Raw genomic sequence first — 12340 nt, 5'->3', positions numbered from 1 at the left:
GGCCAAATAGATAAATTGTGTAAAATATTAGTGTTTGATAATGTCTTATTTCATATTTCATATTTAATTTTCCATTTTTAATCAAATAAGTAAGAAATTATTACTAGTATTATGTTCATTTATCAATTTACTTTGTTATATATAAAGTATACACAAGTATAAAGCTTAATAAGTAATTAACATTTATTGCATCGGTTTTATATTTTTAGAATACCAGAAGGAAAGCAACCGAGGTTTCCTAAGAAGCCAGTGATACACCAAGAGGGGGATGTTTTGGTCATGGAGTGTGAGCTGGAAGCTAATCCTATGCCAGAAATAAACTGGTATCAAGCATCTAAACTCATATTAGATACAGGACGGATTAGAATGTCAAAAAAGACAACTGGAAAAGACATGTATTTACTTAGATTAGAAATCACAAATCCCACCAAAGAAGATGGTGGAAATTATCGTTGTAATGCTTGTAATATATTTGGTGAAAGCAATGCAAACATTTCATTGAATTTCCAAGGTATACCCAAACAAAAATATTAATATAATACAACCTTGCACACAATTGTACCCTATATTTCCATTACAACCGCGCATGTTATATACCAGTAATAAATTAATGTGAATAATAATAATATTGTAACATACAAAATTAAGGTGTGGGTGTTAATATTAATAAATATATTTATATACATACATATGTATATTTTAAATTTTAAATATAAACAAAAATTGTGAAATATTTAAAAAAAATCCTAATTTGATTTCAGGTGGTGATAGTAGTTCTGGATTTGCACCATCGTTTATCGAGAAACCTCGAATAATTCCAAACGAATCTGGCACACTAATTACACTCCGGTGCAATTGCACAGCTAATCCCAAGCCAGAGGTCACGTGGTATAAGGGTACGAAGCTTGTCACGGAGACGTCAAAAATTTCTATGAAAGTTACCGGGCAAGAAAATACGTACGAAATACTCCTATTGATACAGGTAATATTTATGTCTTTCAGTTAGTTTAATACTAGCAAGGTGAAAACTATACAATTAAATAGAATAATAATCCTAATATTGAATTATAGGACCCAATTGGTCCGGACAGTGGCACTTATAGATGTCACGTGCAAAATGAACACGGTGAGAGCAATGCGAACTTAAATCTAAACATCGAAACTGATCCTGAACCAGAAGGCGAACCTCCTACATTCTTAATTAAACCAAGAATACAGTCCAAAAACAACGGTAAACTAGTTGTAATGGATTGCACCGTGAAGGCAAGTCCCAAACCAGAAGTGGTCTGGTACCTCGATGGTAAGATATTGGTCCAAACTTCCAAACTTTCTTGGAGAGTCGAGGAAAAGGGCGATTCTTACTACATATGCTTGGAATTGAAGGTATTTTATAATTAATTGCAAATAAAATTCTTTATAAATATAATATCATTTATCATGGTATTATACGGTATGACTTGTTACTAATTTATTTTGAATATAACATCATTAGAATCCAGGTAAAGATGACACGGGGTTATATAAATGCAGTATAAAAAACGGGAATGGTGAACTGAATGCAAATCTGACACTCAATATTGAAAGTAAATAAAAACACACCCCTATAGCACGTATTAAATATAAATGATTAACCATTGTATTTATCCTTGATTACAGTAATACCGGTGATCAAAGAAGTTCCACGTGTTGTCACAATATCAAGAACTAAAAACGTTGTCATTGAGTGTCGCATCCAGTCCATTTTCGAACCCCAGTGCATATGGAAGAAAGACAACACTGTGATCAAAGACAACGTTACAAGACAAACAAAAATCGAACGCGTTAATGATGTAACAATAATTTAATTAATATAATAATATGATTCTTGCAAACGTGTAACAAGCTAACTTCGTCGTTCTTTTAGGGAGAATATTTGGTAAAATTAGAAGTGAAAAATGCAACTTCCAATGATAAGGGTATTTACAATTTGATTGCTAAAAACGAAAAAGGTGAAGTAGTATCAAGTCCTATTGAAGTAAAAGAAGTTGCAGAAGAAAAAGTAGAAAAACCATCTATTGATGAGAAACTGAAATCAATCGTGAGTATTAAGGAAAAACGTTGTGTTAGTGTGGTATTTTTTTTTTTATACTAATTCAACTAACTAATGCTACTTATAAAGTATAGATAATCATGTAACTATAGGTAAATATTGTTAAAATACTTATTTTTTTATTAAAACGATTCCATAAAGGTGAAAATATTACATTTATTCGAAATTATCAGGTAAACATTGTGTTATAAATTAATTTTATAAAATATGCATGTTGTAGACTTATATACTATAATCTATGTATTATGTAAAAATGTGTATTTACTATTAAGTAAATAGTTAATGTGATAAGTGTTAAATTACAGCATTTAATCAAATATGTAGTTACACAAAATTACATACCATGTTCATTGTGGATGTATTTTATTGTTACTATTCGGTTTTATTAAATTTACTATTTTTCGTCGGTTAAATCATCATTTGAAGGCTTTTTTTCCTCAATATTGTTGAATATTATTGGTCCCAATCGAGGATACTGACCATCGTGCATTGACCAATCATTGACTTCTAGATTTTTATTTTGATCCTTCTCTAGCTCATTTTCCCACATCATCACTTTAAATTCATTATCTTTATTGGGAACTTGCCTGTTATATTGTACATCTTTGCGTACTTTTTCCTTAAACTCGGAGGGAGTAGAATATCTACGACTATCTGAGTCATCTTCTTCCATGCTTTACCAAGTTATTATTAATTTTTAAACGTGTATTTTCTTGTGAAATTAAACTTCAATTTATTTGTGCAGTTCTATTATTTCCTTGTACAATTCTTAAAATTCAAACAATTTATTGTATCTATTCAAAATATAAGTTTCATTGCAGCCAAAATATAAGAAAATGGTTTGATAATATTGTGCAATAATTAAAACGCATTTATTTAATATAAATAATATTTTGTTGAATGAACATAAATAGTTAAAGAATGTATGATATATAGAATATATCAAATCCATATTCAAAACTGCTATTAATTTAAAGAAACTAATATCCACAATTTAAACTGAAAAATCCCCAGAAAAGTCATTTTCATACTTTTTATTTAACGGGGAAGAGTTTCAGTCCCTGCTAATAATATTTTTAATTACAACAAATTAACCATAATCGTTAATTTTGGTTTAAATATTCAATTTCATCAAAATTAGGACTTTAACATTTGAATATGTATAAACAAAAAGTATGGCAAAGTATTTTCGATCGGAATTTTCAATTTTATAAAGCGAACATACAATTTTTTACGAATAAAAATTCAGATTTCTGCATTAAAATAGCTTGAAATTGGTCTGAATATATTTAAGATTTTATTGTTTAAATAGATCAATAATTTTAATAATATTGGAAAGTTTCAAGCTTCTACGATTAATATTTTTTCAATCACAAAAAATAACAAAAATTTTTATTTTTATTTGAATATTGTATTTTTTCAACATTTGAACTTGAAACATTCATGCATATTTTGGCATAAGCTAATTTATTTTTAATATGTGTGAAAATAAATTATGTAGATTATTGTTTTACATTTTTAAGTTTTAGGAATTGACTTAGAATGTTTATGTAATTTAAATACAAAATATTCTTGCTTTCGACTCAGAATCTAAAAAAATATTATCGATGTATCTTGGTCTGTATAATATTTTAAATATCATAAAATTAACTTGAATCATCACTCAATTGCTCATGATTGAAACCATGTTTTACCCATTTCCCATGTATTATTTATTCTATTATTGAGATATTAATGATTATTTAAATTTTATTTTTACAAAATAAGTACTAGGTAAATATTAAACAATTATAATTTTGAATTATAAAATATAATACTTAAACCCAATAAAGTTAAGGCTTAAAAAACAAAATTAGAAGCAAAAGTTTCTGTTAAAACTAAGTGTTGTATTGATACATATTGTTGTTTATAACATTTGAGATGTGAACTAGTTAAAAGAACAATTTATATTGCTTATTTTAAAATATTGAGTAATCTAAAAAAATATGCAAAAACGATATTAATATTCTAACAAACATAAATTGAAATATGTTTATCAAACAAAAGTTGTTTCAATTATTGAACACTCGTGATAGGCATAACTATATATTTTATAATGCGGTTAACCATTATTACTATTGCCTATCTAAAAAAAAATAACAAACTACATTATCATACACTATTATCATTTATAAGTTATAAACAGTTATAAACGTATAACTAATCTATTTAAATATATGTAAATACCTATATTGTACAAACTATAAAACATAGAAATTGAAAAAATTCATTTTGAATTTGACAAAATGTGATTAAAATATTACGTAAATTGGATGTGATGTTCTTTGTACATGATTGTATTGTATTATGTTTTATTTGTTGTTAATAATTTGCTTTTTGTAGGTGGTTATTTAATTAATCATGTTACAATGCAAATAATGCAAATAATTATAATTTATTATGCTTTATTTTATTTTGCAATTTGCAAGTTTAAAAATGTATTAATGCTTCATGTGCCAGTTTTTTTATAATCAAATGCAATTCAAAATATACTCAAATTTGTAATTTAACATCGTCCGCAAAAAGATGTTAAGAATTGGTGATTAATAAAACTTAGTGAGTATTTTTCAAGTAACATAATATTTTTTAGAGCCATATATATTTTAAGTAACATAATATATAAAATAAATATTTATAAAATATTATTATCTATATATTAGGTAAGATTAATAATATATTTAAGTGTAATATTTTAAAATCATTATTATAGCGTGCTAATGAAGGTGAACGAATAGAATTTGTTTCTAGTTTATCCAAAATTGATAAGCAAGTCACAGTTATATGGTACAGGTAAGAAACTAAATATCAATTGAAAATGTTATATCTTTATAAGAAATTAAGAAATATTCATAAAATACATTATTTAGAAACTCAACACAAATTACGGAAACATCAGAAACAATTATTAAATTTGATGGAAAACGAGCAAGTTTAATAATCACAAAAACTAGAATAGAACACAGTGGTACCTATAAGATTGTGTTTAAAAATTCTGCTGGTAGTGATGAATCATCTGCAGAACTTAACATTCTCGGTGAGTGTAATAATATGCATTAGCTTATTAAAGTTATAAATATAATAATAATTTTGTTTGTCTTTAAAATAGAAAAAATGGAAGTTGACGAGAAACAAGAGGTAGGCTATAAGATAAAATTAGTAAAATAAAATTTTTTAAAAGTGTTTAAGTCTTCATAAGAAATTGTAAATAAATTAATACTTTTCAGGAGGAAGTTAAAGAAACAAAAGAAAAAACTGTAAAACGAAAATCTTCAATAACAACGAAGGTATATATTAAATTACAAACCATATTGTTGTGCATCATGTAATTTATTATATATCTGCAATTTACGTTTTATTTTAATTAGAAGACTACGGAAAGCGAAACTAACGAGAATGCTCCACCAGAAGTAAAACGAAAATCGTCAATACTTAAGGTAAAAAATGAACCTTTTATTGGAAAACTAGTGTATATTAAAATATAACTTGCGGGGGCTCACACGATTTCCATTGTAGTTGTCAAACTTAAAATATCATCAAATATAAAATAGAAACATATGACAACATTTTTTTTATACACTTCGAGCACTCATTTTATAGATTTTCTTTATAATATAGCTGATGGAGATGGTTGGGTATTAATGTATTATAACACCAAAACACTTCCAACTCCCTTGCTACACCACTGCTTATGATAGTGCTTTTTATGTTTATGTCTCAAGCTCAAGGCTTACACTCACTGTAATATTAGCAAAAAATTGAATCACAATTTTTATATTTTTAGATCTGAATAAATAATTGTTGATATTACAACAATGTGTTAATTACTTTTAAATTACTTTTGTATTCATGTCTTTGTACCATAATGTTTTCAAATGGAGACATTGTGTTTTAAGTTTATAATAACCATTAAATCAAAAATTTGCTCAGAATTTTCACGATTAGGATATCAATAAAAAAAATGTTGATAAATGTGTTTACTTGGAATAATTTAATCAGTATTTTTCAACACATATTTATATGGATGCAACTTATAGACGAAATTATTTTTTAAAAATTTGAGTTAATACGATTTCTAAAACTTCTTAAATGTGTTTTATTGAATTTACAATTTATTTACATACATTACAATTTTTATTCAATGTCATTCAATTTTTAATTGTAGCCGCCGTTGTGTTTATACCCCGTAAAAATGTAATAATTGAACTATAAATAGTTAAATTATCATAATTCAATATATCTAATTATCTTTTTACATATTAAATTTCATATCATAATGATCGTTCTATATATCTACAGCACGAGCTCATTAATTATTTGTATCGTATAAGTTATACTCATAATATTGATTTTTACAATAGTGAGCCTTAAAATATAATTTAATGTTGATTTAATAATTTATATTATGTGTTACAAATATTTTTAAATTATAATATTATGATTGAATAAATTTACTTTGCATAGACCACTAATGAAAGTGAGCAAAAAGAAGATGGACAACCAGAAGTGAAGAGGAGATCATCTATATTAAAAGTAATTCATTTAAAATGATATGATACAATTAATTGAATACAATTCTACTAAATGATTTAATATTTTAGAAATCGTCAGAAAGCACTACAACTACTACAACAGAAGAACAAAAAGATCAGGAAAAAAGAAGATCTTCAATATTGAAGGTAATAATTTTTAAACTAATAATACTGAATTAGTCAATTAATTCTATTACAAATTAAAAAATAACATTTTCTTAGATACACTGAATACCTAATAAAATATATTAATTTTTATCAAATCGGGTGGTAAAATTAATTTTAAAAAATCACTGTAGTAATAATTGAAATAAATTAAATATTTTATATATCTTCTAACTATGCACCAAGGTCCAAAATTAAATTGTTATTATAATTGAAATTACTACATAATAATAATAATCTGAGGCAGCGTTTCTCAAAGTGTGGGTCGTCAGTCAATTTTTGGTGGGTCGGGAACATTTTTTTGAATAATATAGATTCCAAGAAATTTATGTTAGGTACCTCATTATAAAAAGTACATTTAGGTTATATTAATTATATTTTTATTCATATTAATTATAAACCTATAAAAAAAAAAATACATAATAAAAATGTATACATATTAATATAATCCAAATTTAGTTTTTCACAAATTGTTGAAAAGTGAAACAATGTGGGTCACGAAAGATTTTTCAGGGAAAATTTAGGTCACGGTATTAAAAAGATTGAGAACTACTGGACTCTGAGGTATAGGTTAACTGTATGTAATCTATAACATATACTGAAAAAGAGCTAAAACAATTTTTTTTTTTTAATGAATAATTTAATATTTCCTAATAAAGACCAACATTTTTTTAAACTAAGTACCAACCTATTATACTGAATAATTGATAAAAAAATTAAATCTCAGATCATATTGTTTTCAATTATTAATATATACGTATTACTTATCTAATATTATACAATACCGCTTTTCATTCTTATGTGAAAATTATCGAAAATATTTGAGGTTCCAACAACTATTTTTTTCACCGTTTCTGGTTTTTTGAACCTTCGAAGTTTGAGGTGATGATTTATAAAAAATATATATTATGAATGGAATATTTATTTTAGAACTCTACTAATGAAAAAACTGAAGTTAAAGATGAAGAAATTAAGAAACCATTGATAAAAGTATGCCTAAATTAAAGATAATATAATATCAATATTTAGTTATAAAATATATTTTTAGAGTATAAAAATAATTAATGGTAATGTCTTTAAAATTGTGATTGTAGCAAGATATATGTCCATTGCTTAATCTATCAGTCTTGTTCGTTTTCATTTAATTTTATGCTAAAAATTCAAAAATAATATTTTTTGGAAATTCATAAATCCGTTTATAATTGTGTAGAAAACTTCAGACGAAAAAGAAGAAGTCAAAGATGAAAAAATTAAGAAACCATCGGTAAAAGTATGTATAAATTATTGAAAAATATTAAATAATGTAGAATGAATGAATGACGTGCTTAGTTATTGCGAAATAATAACGTATTTTATTCAATTTTTAATTGCATTCATTATAATACGGCAACTTTGTTTTAAAAAGTAATTAAAACAAGATGAACGGATGTTCTATGCTTCCATCATCCAATCCCTTTATCGTTTTCATTTATTTATTTTTAAGTTAAATATATGAAAATATCATCAACATATTTTATAAATCTTGTTCATATTTGTATAGAAATTGTCCACTGAGAAAACCGAAGTTAAAAATGAAGAAACTAAGAAAACATTGACAAAAGTATGTATTTTCACAAACAATTAATAAACAAATTTTGTTACTTACTTAATACCTCTATAGATATAAATATATAATACTATGTGTACTTTATATACCTAAACAATATGATGCGAGTTTATTATTTATATTTATAATATTTACATCATATCTATTATTTATTTATCCCCAGTTGTTCTATCTTTTATATTTTTTAAATTTGAATATGTATGTTAAATACTAAAATATATTATTTTATTTTTAATAGAAATCTTCTGAAGTTAAAGATGAGGAAATCAAGAAACCACTGATAAAAGTATGTACCCTCTAAATATTTATTGTTAAGTAATAAAAACCACATTTTGTTAAAAAGTTACTAGTACAAAATCTACTCATCCTTTTCGACTTTTTTTTTAGTTTCTAGTTGAAAAAATATTAAAATGTATTAATCATAATTAAATTTTTTAGAAATCAATTAACGAAAAAACAGAAGTTAAAGATGAAGAAATTAAGAAACCGTTGTTAAAAGTATGTACCTACTTATTAATTATTAATTTAATATTATAGGGTGAAATAAAATGGTTTTTAATTACGTAATAGTTTCGCCTCTTTAACATTATTAAAAATACATAAATCTTAATATCTTATGGTTGGCAAAACCAAACTTTTAACGCAGAAAAACATAAATATACACATAGATCTTTCTGTTATTTCGACTTAGTGTAATATTTATATTTAAGATATCAGCAAAATACGTTGTTTTCAATTTGTTTAGAAAACACCAATCGAAAAAACAGAAGTTAAAGCTGAAGAAATTAAGAAACCATTATTAAAAGTATGTATGCATGTAGGTTTTTGATAAAATATAATGTACAGTTATTTTGTTCTTTGCGTAATAACTAAGTATATTAGTAATTTGTTTAGTTATTTACCTATATTAGATGTATATACTTTTATTTACAGTTTATAGTTTATAGGATAGTGTTTTATTTTTTTTTTGTGCTTTGCGTGTTTTATTTAGACAACGACTGAAAATGATAATTCGTTACCTACTGAAGAAGAAAAAGTAATTGAATCCCCTCGAACAATTAAAGTAATTATTACTTAGATGTTATGAGTATTATTTTTATTTTTTTGTACATTTACGAAATAATTTCAATGAACACTGTACAGTGTACATGCTGTGGTAGTACGCGAAAAAACATTTCCTGCTGTGTTTTTAGTATGTACCTTATTTAAATAAAAAGAAATATTTACTGTACTTTAACCAGTTGGATACATGACTAAAATACCTACATTTATTAATCAGAAAATTGACAAAATAAATTCAAAGAATAATTATTTTATAACATTGAACCGGGAATTATTTTTACATGGTAGTCATCCGCATGTGTTGGCTTCGTCTTTCAAATGTACACCATAGCAAAAACTGTTAAGCATGGGATAAAACTATAAAAGTATAGAACCCCTCAGACTGTAGTGATACTCCAAATTAAAATACAATATAGCCAAGAAAATTTTCTATGAAATATTGTTTTAATTTTTTTTTTGATATAAATTATATAAAAAAAGATCTCATTGTTTCAAAATCCATTATTTTTGTTTTCTTCAAACTTGAATAACTTTTATTGTAATTTCAGTATCGAAAAAATAAAAAGGATATCTCGTGACCAAGGTTCTCCTTTTTATGTTATGAAAATGTTGTTTCTTAGTTACAACTGTAGCCTTCTTGATTTTTTCTCTCGCGAAACGGGTTTTGCCATGTTTTATAATTGTAATACGGCGATATCATAATATGTAAGTGTAGCGTTCTAAATATTATACGATAAATCATAATTAAATGCAGATTATACATTTCTTAACGTAATCGCTGAATAATATCACTAGTTGAACTGATCTCATAACAATTTTATTTTAAACTTGAATTTTGACATTTTTTTTAGACAAGATATATGTAATGAAAATTCTAGAAATAAAGTACAAAACATTAATTTTGTTAAATACTTAGAATTTAACTAAGGTACATATTAAAATAATACTCTAGTGTTCAACTGAATGTTATTATCAACCGTCTCTTATAATAATTATATTAAATATATAAAACAAATTCAATTTAAATCTTAAGTTTAAAATTTTATTTTTACCATATATAAACATTCCATTTTTATATATAATTTATGAATATACTCTAAGTTCCTATTATTATTCAGAAAACCACTGATGAAAATAAAATTAATAATCATATTGAAACTCAAGTGGTTCAAGAAATTGTCGAAGAAAAACAAAAGCCACCAACATTAAAAGTAAGGATACATAATTATGATATAACTTATAGTAGATTGTAAATACAAATTGCATGCCTGTAATATGCCATACCTATTTGTTAAAAGATGGAAACTGAAGATAATAATGGTTATGCATCCCCACCTGAAAAAATTATTCAGGATAGTCCCATAAAAAGGAGAGGTTCTTCAATAAAAGTATGTTTTGTAAATAAATTGTATTCAGTAGTCAATAGTTTTTGTATATATTTAGAAAACCAGCGATTCGTTGGAAACAGTTGAAGACAACAAAACTGAGGTTAAACGACGACCATCAGTAAAAGTAAGTAGATTCTGCTAGTTAAAGTATTATAAATCCTATATTTGAGTCGTCGTGACTACAATTTCAAATAAGCGATTGAAGTGACTTAAAGAAAATTTCGGTATCATTCAGCAAATGGTCAAACGACCGAACGTCAGCGAGTTTCACTTAATCTTGATTCGTTCATAATATGTACTAAGAATCACACACTACAATGATAGGTGGAAAATTGAGACGTATTTTTTCCGAACAATTTTGAACTTATGAACAGACAGTAGAAGTTTAACTCACTATAATGTGATTGGTTTCGTCCTGATTTCAACATACTTTTTTCATTGAGAAGGGGAATATCAATAATTATTTATAATTTATGTTAAACTATTTACAATTTATTCAGATTATCTTCATTTACTCACATTCCATTTTGTTATTTACCGTATTTATTTCTTGCTGCAATACGATCTCGCCTTCTGGGTCTCGTCAAAATCAGAAATAGTTAAAAAAAAATTTTAATTAAAGTAATTTATAGCTCTCTTTTTTTTTTTACACATATTTATAATAACTATAGGTACCTAATTTTAAATTCTTAAATTCGGTATAATATTAGAAACGTGAATTAAATTGTTATTGATAAATGTATAATTATTTATTTTAATCACTACAATAATTATAAACATGTTGACTCCAAAATTATGATTTTTTACAACGTTACACACAATTTATTTTATTTTTATTCCATAATATATAATCTTATCTCTTCCTTTTATCATTATATTGATAAATATTCTCATTAACTATCCAAAAACGTCAAATTTAATTCCCAATAACAATCTCAATTATTTTACCTAAATATTAATTATTTATTATCAATATAACTTAAGTTATAAATATGTTACTTATAAATTCTAAAATTGTTAAAATACTTGTAAAAACACCCAATGTGTTGAAACATTTTAAGTTATAATAAATGAAAAAAAAAAATTTTATTTTTCTGAGATCATGAAAAACGTATAAGGTTATAATCGTATGAATATGTATATTTAGAAAACTATTGAAAATAAAATAGCAGTAGAAGAAGACAAATTAGAAGTGAAACGCCGTCCTTCGGTAAAAGTAAGTTTTGAAAGTGTAAACCTATATACTTACTAACTTGTATTTAAAATGTAGTTACTATAGTATTGTTTTGTAAAAAGTTTCATGTTTTTATGAAAATAACTATATAGTTTGCATTGTACATATGTATTTAGAAAAATGACGACGACAGTGCTCCCATGGAAGATAATAAAATCGATGACAGTCGACAACCGTCGATGTTGAGTGTAAGTGTGAGTGTACAGTTTATATATTGTATTATTACCT

At 25.0% G+C, this 12340-nt stretch overlaps 1 protein-coding gene across 15 annotated transcripts in view; it reads left to right on the top strand.

Moving 5' to 3' along the window:
- The window catches only part of LOC111040815 (twitchin), a 79774-nt gene that overhangs the window by 15178 nt on the left and 52256 nt on the right, over nucleotides 1-12340 (top strand). For 7 of the 15 annotated variants that reach the window (XM_022324852.1, XM_022324851.1, XM_022324849.1 and 4 more), the window contains exons 8-32: nucleotides 210-511; nucleotides 762-982; nucleotides 1072-1383; nucleotides 1493-1583; nucleotides 1657-1829; nucleotides 1904-2077; nucleotides 4839-4918; nucleotides 4996-5162; nucleotides 5235-5263; nucleotides 5353-5412; nucleotides 5494-5562; nucleotides 6590-6658; nucleotides 6727-6804; nucleotides 7753-7812; nucleotides 8033-8092; nucleotides 8363-8422; nucleotides 8667-8714; nucleotides 8867-8926; nucleotides 9174-9233; nucleotides 9420-9491; nucleotides 10609-10701; nucleotides 10789-10878; nucleotides 10934-11002; nucleotides 12026-12094; nucleotides 12229-12306. In XM_022324852.1, coding sequence (XP_022180544.1) covers nucleotides 210-511; nucleotides 762-982; nucleotides 1072-1383; nucleotides 1493-1583; nucleotides 1657-1829; nucleotides 1904-2077; nucleotides 4839-4918; nucleotides 4996-5162; nucleotides 5235-5263; nucleotides 5353-5412; nucleotides 5494-5562; nucleotides 6590-6658; nucleotides 6727-6804; nucleotides 7753-7812; nucleotides 8033-8092; nucleotides 8363-8422; nucleotides 8667-8714; nucleotides 8867-8926; nucleotides 9174-9233; nucleotides 9420-9491; nucleotides 10609-10701; nucleotides 10789-10878; nucleotides 10934-11002; nucleotides 12026-12094; nucleotides 12229-12306 — 2644 coding nt within the window. The remainder of the gene's footprint in view (nucleotides 1-209; nucleotides 512-761; nucleotides 983-1071; nucleotides 1384-1492; nucleotides 1584-1656; nucleotides 1830-1903; nucleotides 2078-4838; nucleotides 4919-4995; nucleotides 5163-5234; nucleotides 5264-5352; nucleotides 5413-5493; nucleotides 5563-6589; nucleotides 6659-6726; nucleotides 6805-7752; nucleotides 7813-8032; nucleotides 8093-8362; nucleotides 8423-8666; nucleotides 8715-8866; nucleotides 8927-9173; nucleotides 9234-9419; nucleotides 9492-10608; nucleotides 10702-10788; nucleotides 10879-10933; nucleotides 11003-12025; nucleotides 12095-12228; nucleotides 12307-12340) is intronic. The other 8 variants (XM_022324859.1, XM_022324858.1, XM_022324856.1 and 5 more) reach the window with 6 other exon arrangements.

The sequence above is a fragment of the Myzus persicae genome, unplaced genomic scaffold, assembly GCF_001856785.1.
Source record: "Myzus persicae strain clone G006 unplaced genomic scaffold, MPER_G0061.0, whole genome shotgun sequence".
Lineage (NCBI taxonomy): Eukaryota > Metazoa > Arthropoda > Insecta > Hemiptera > Aphididae > Myzus > Myzus persicae.
This window is presented reverse-complemented; position numbering and strand designations above follow the sequence as displayed.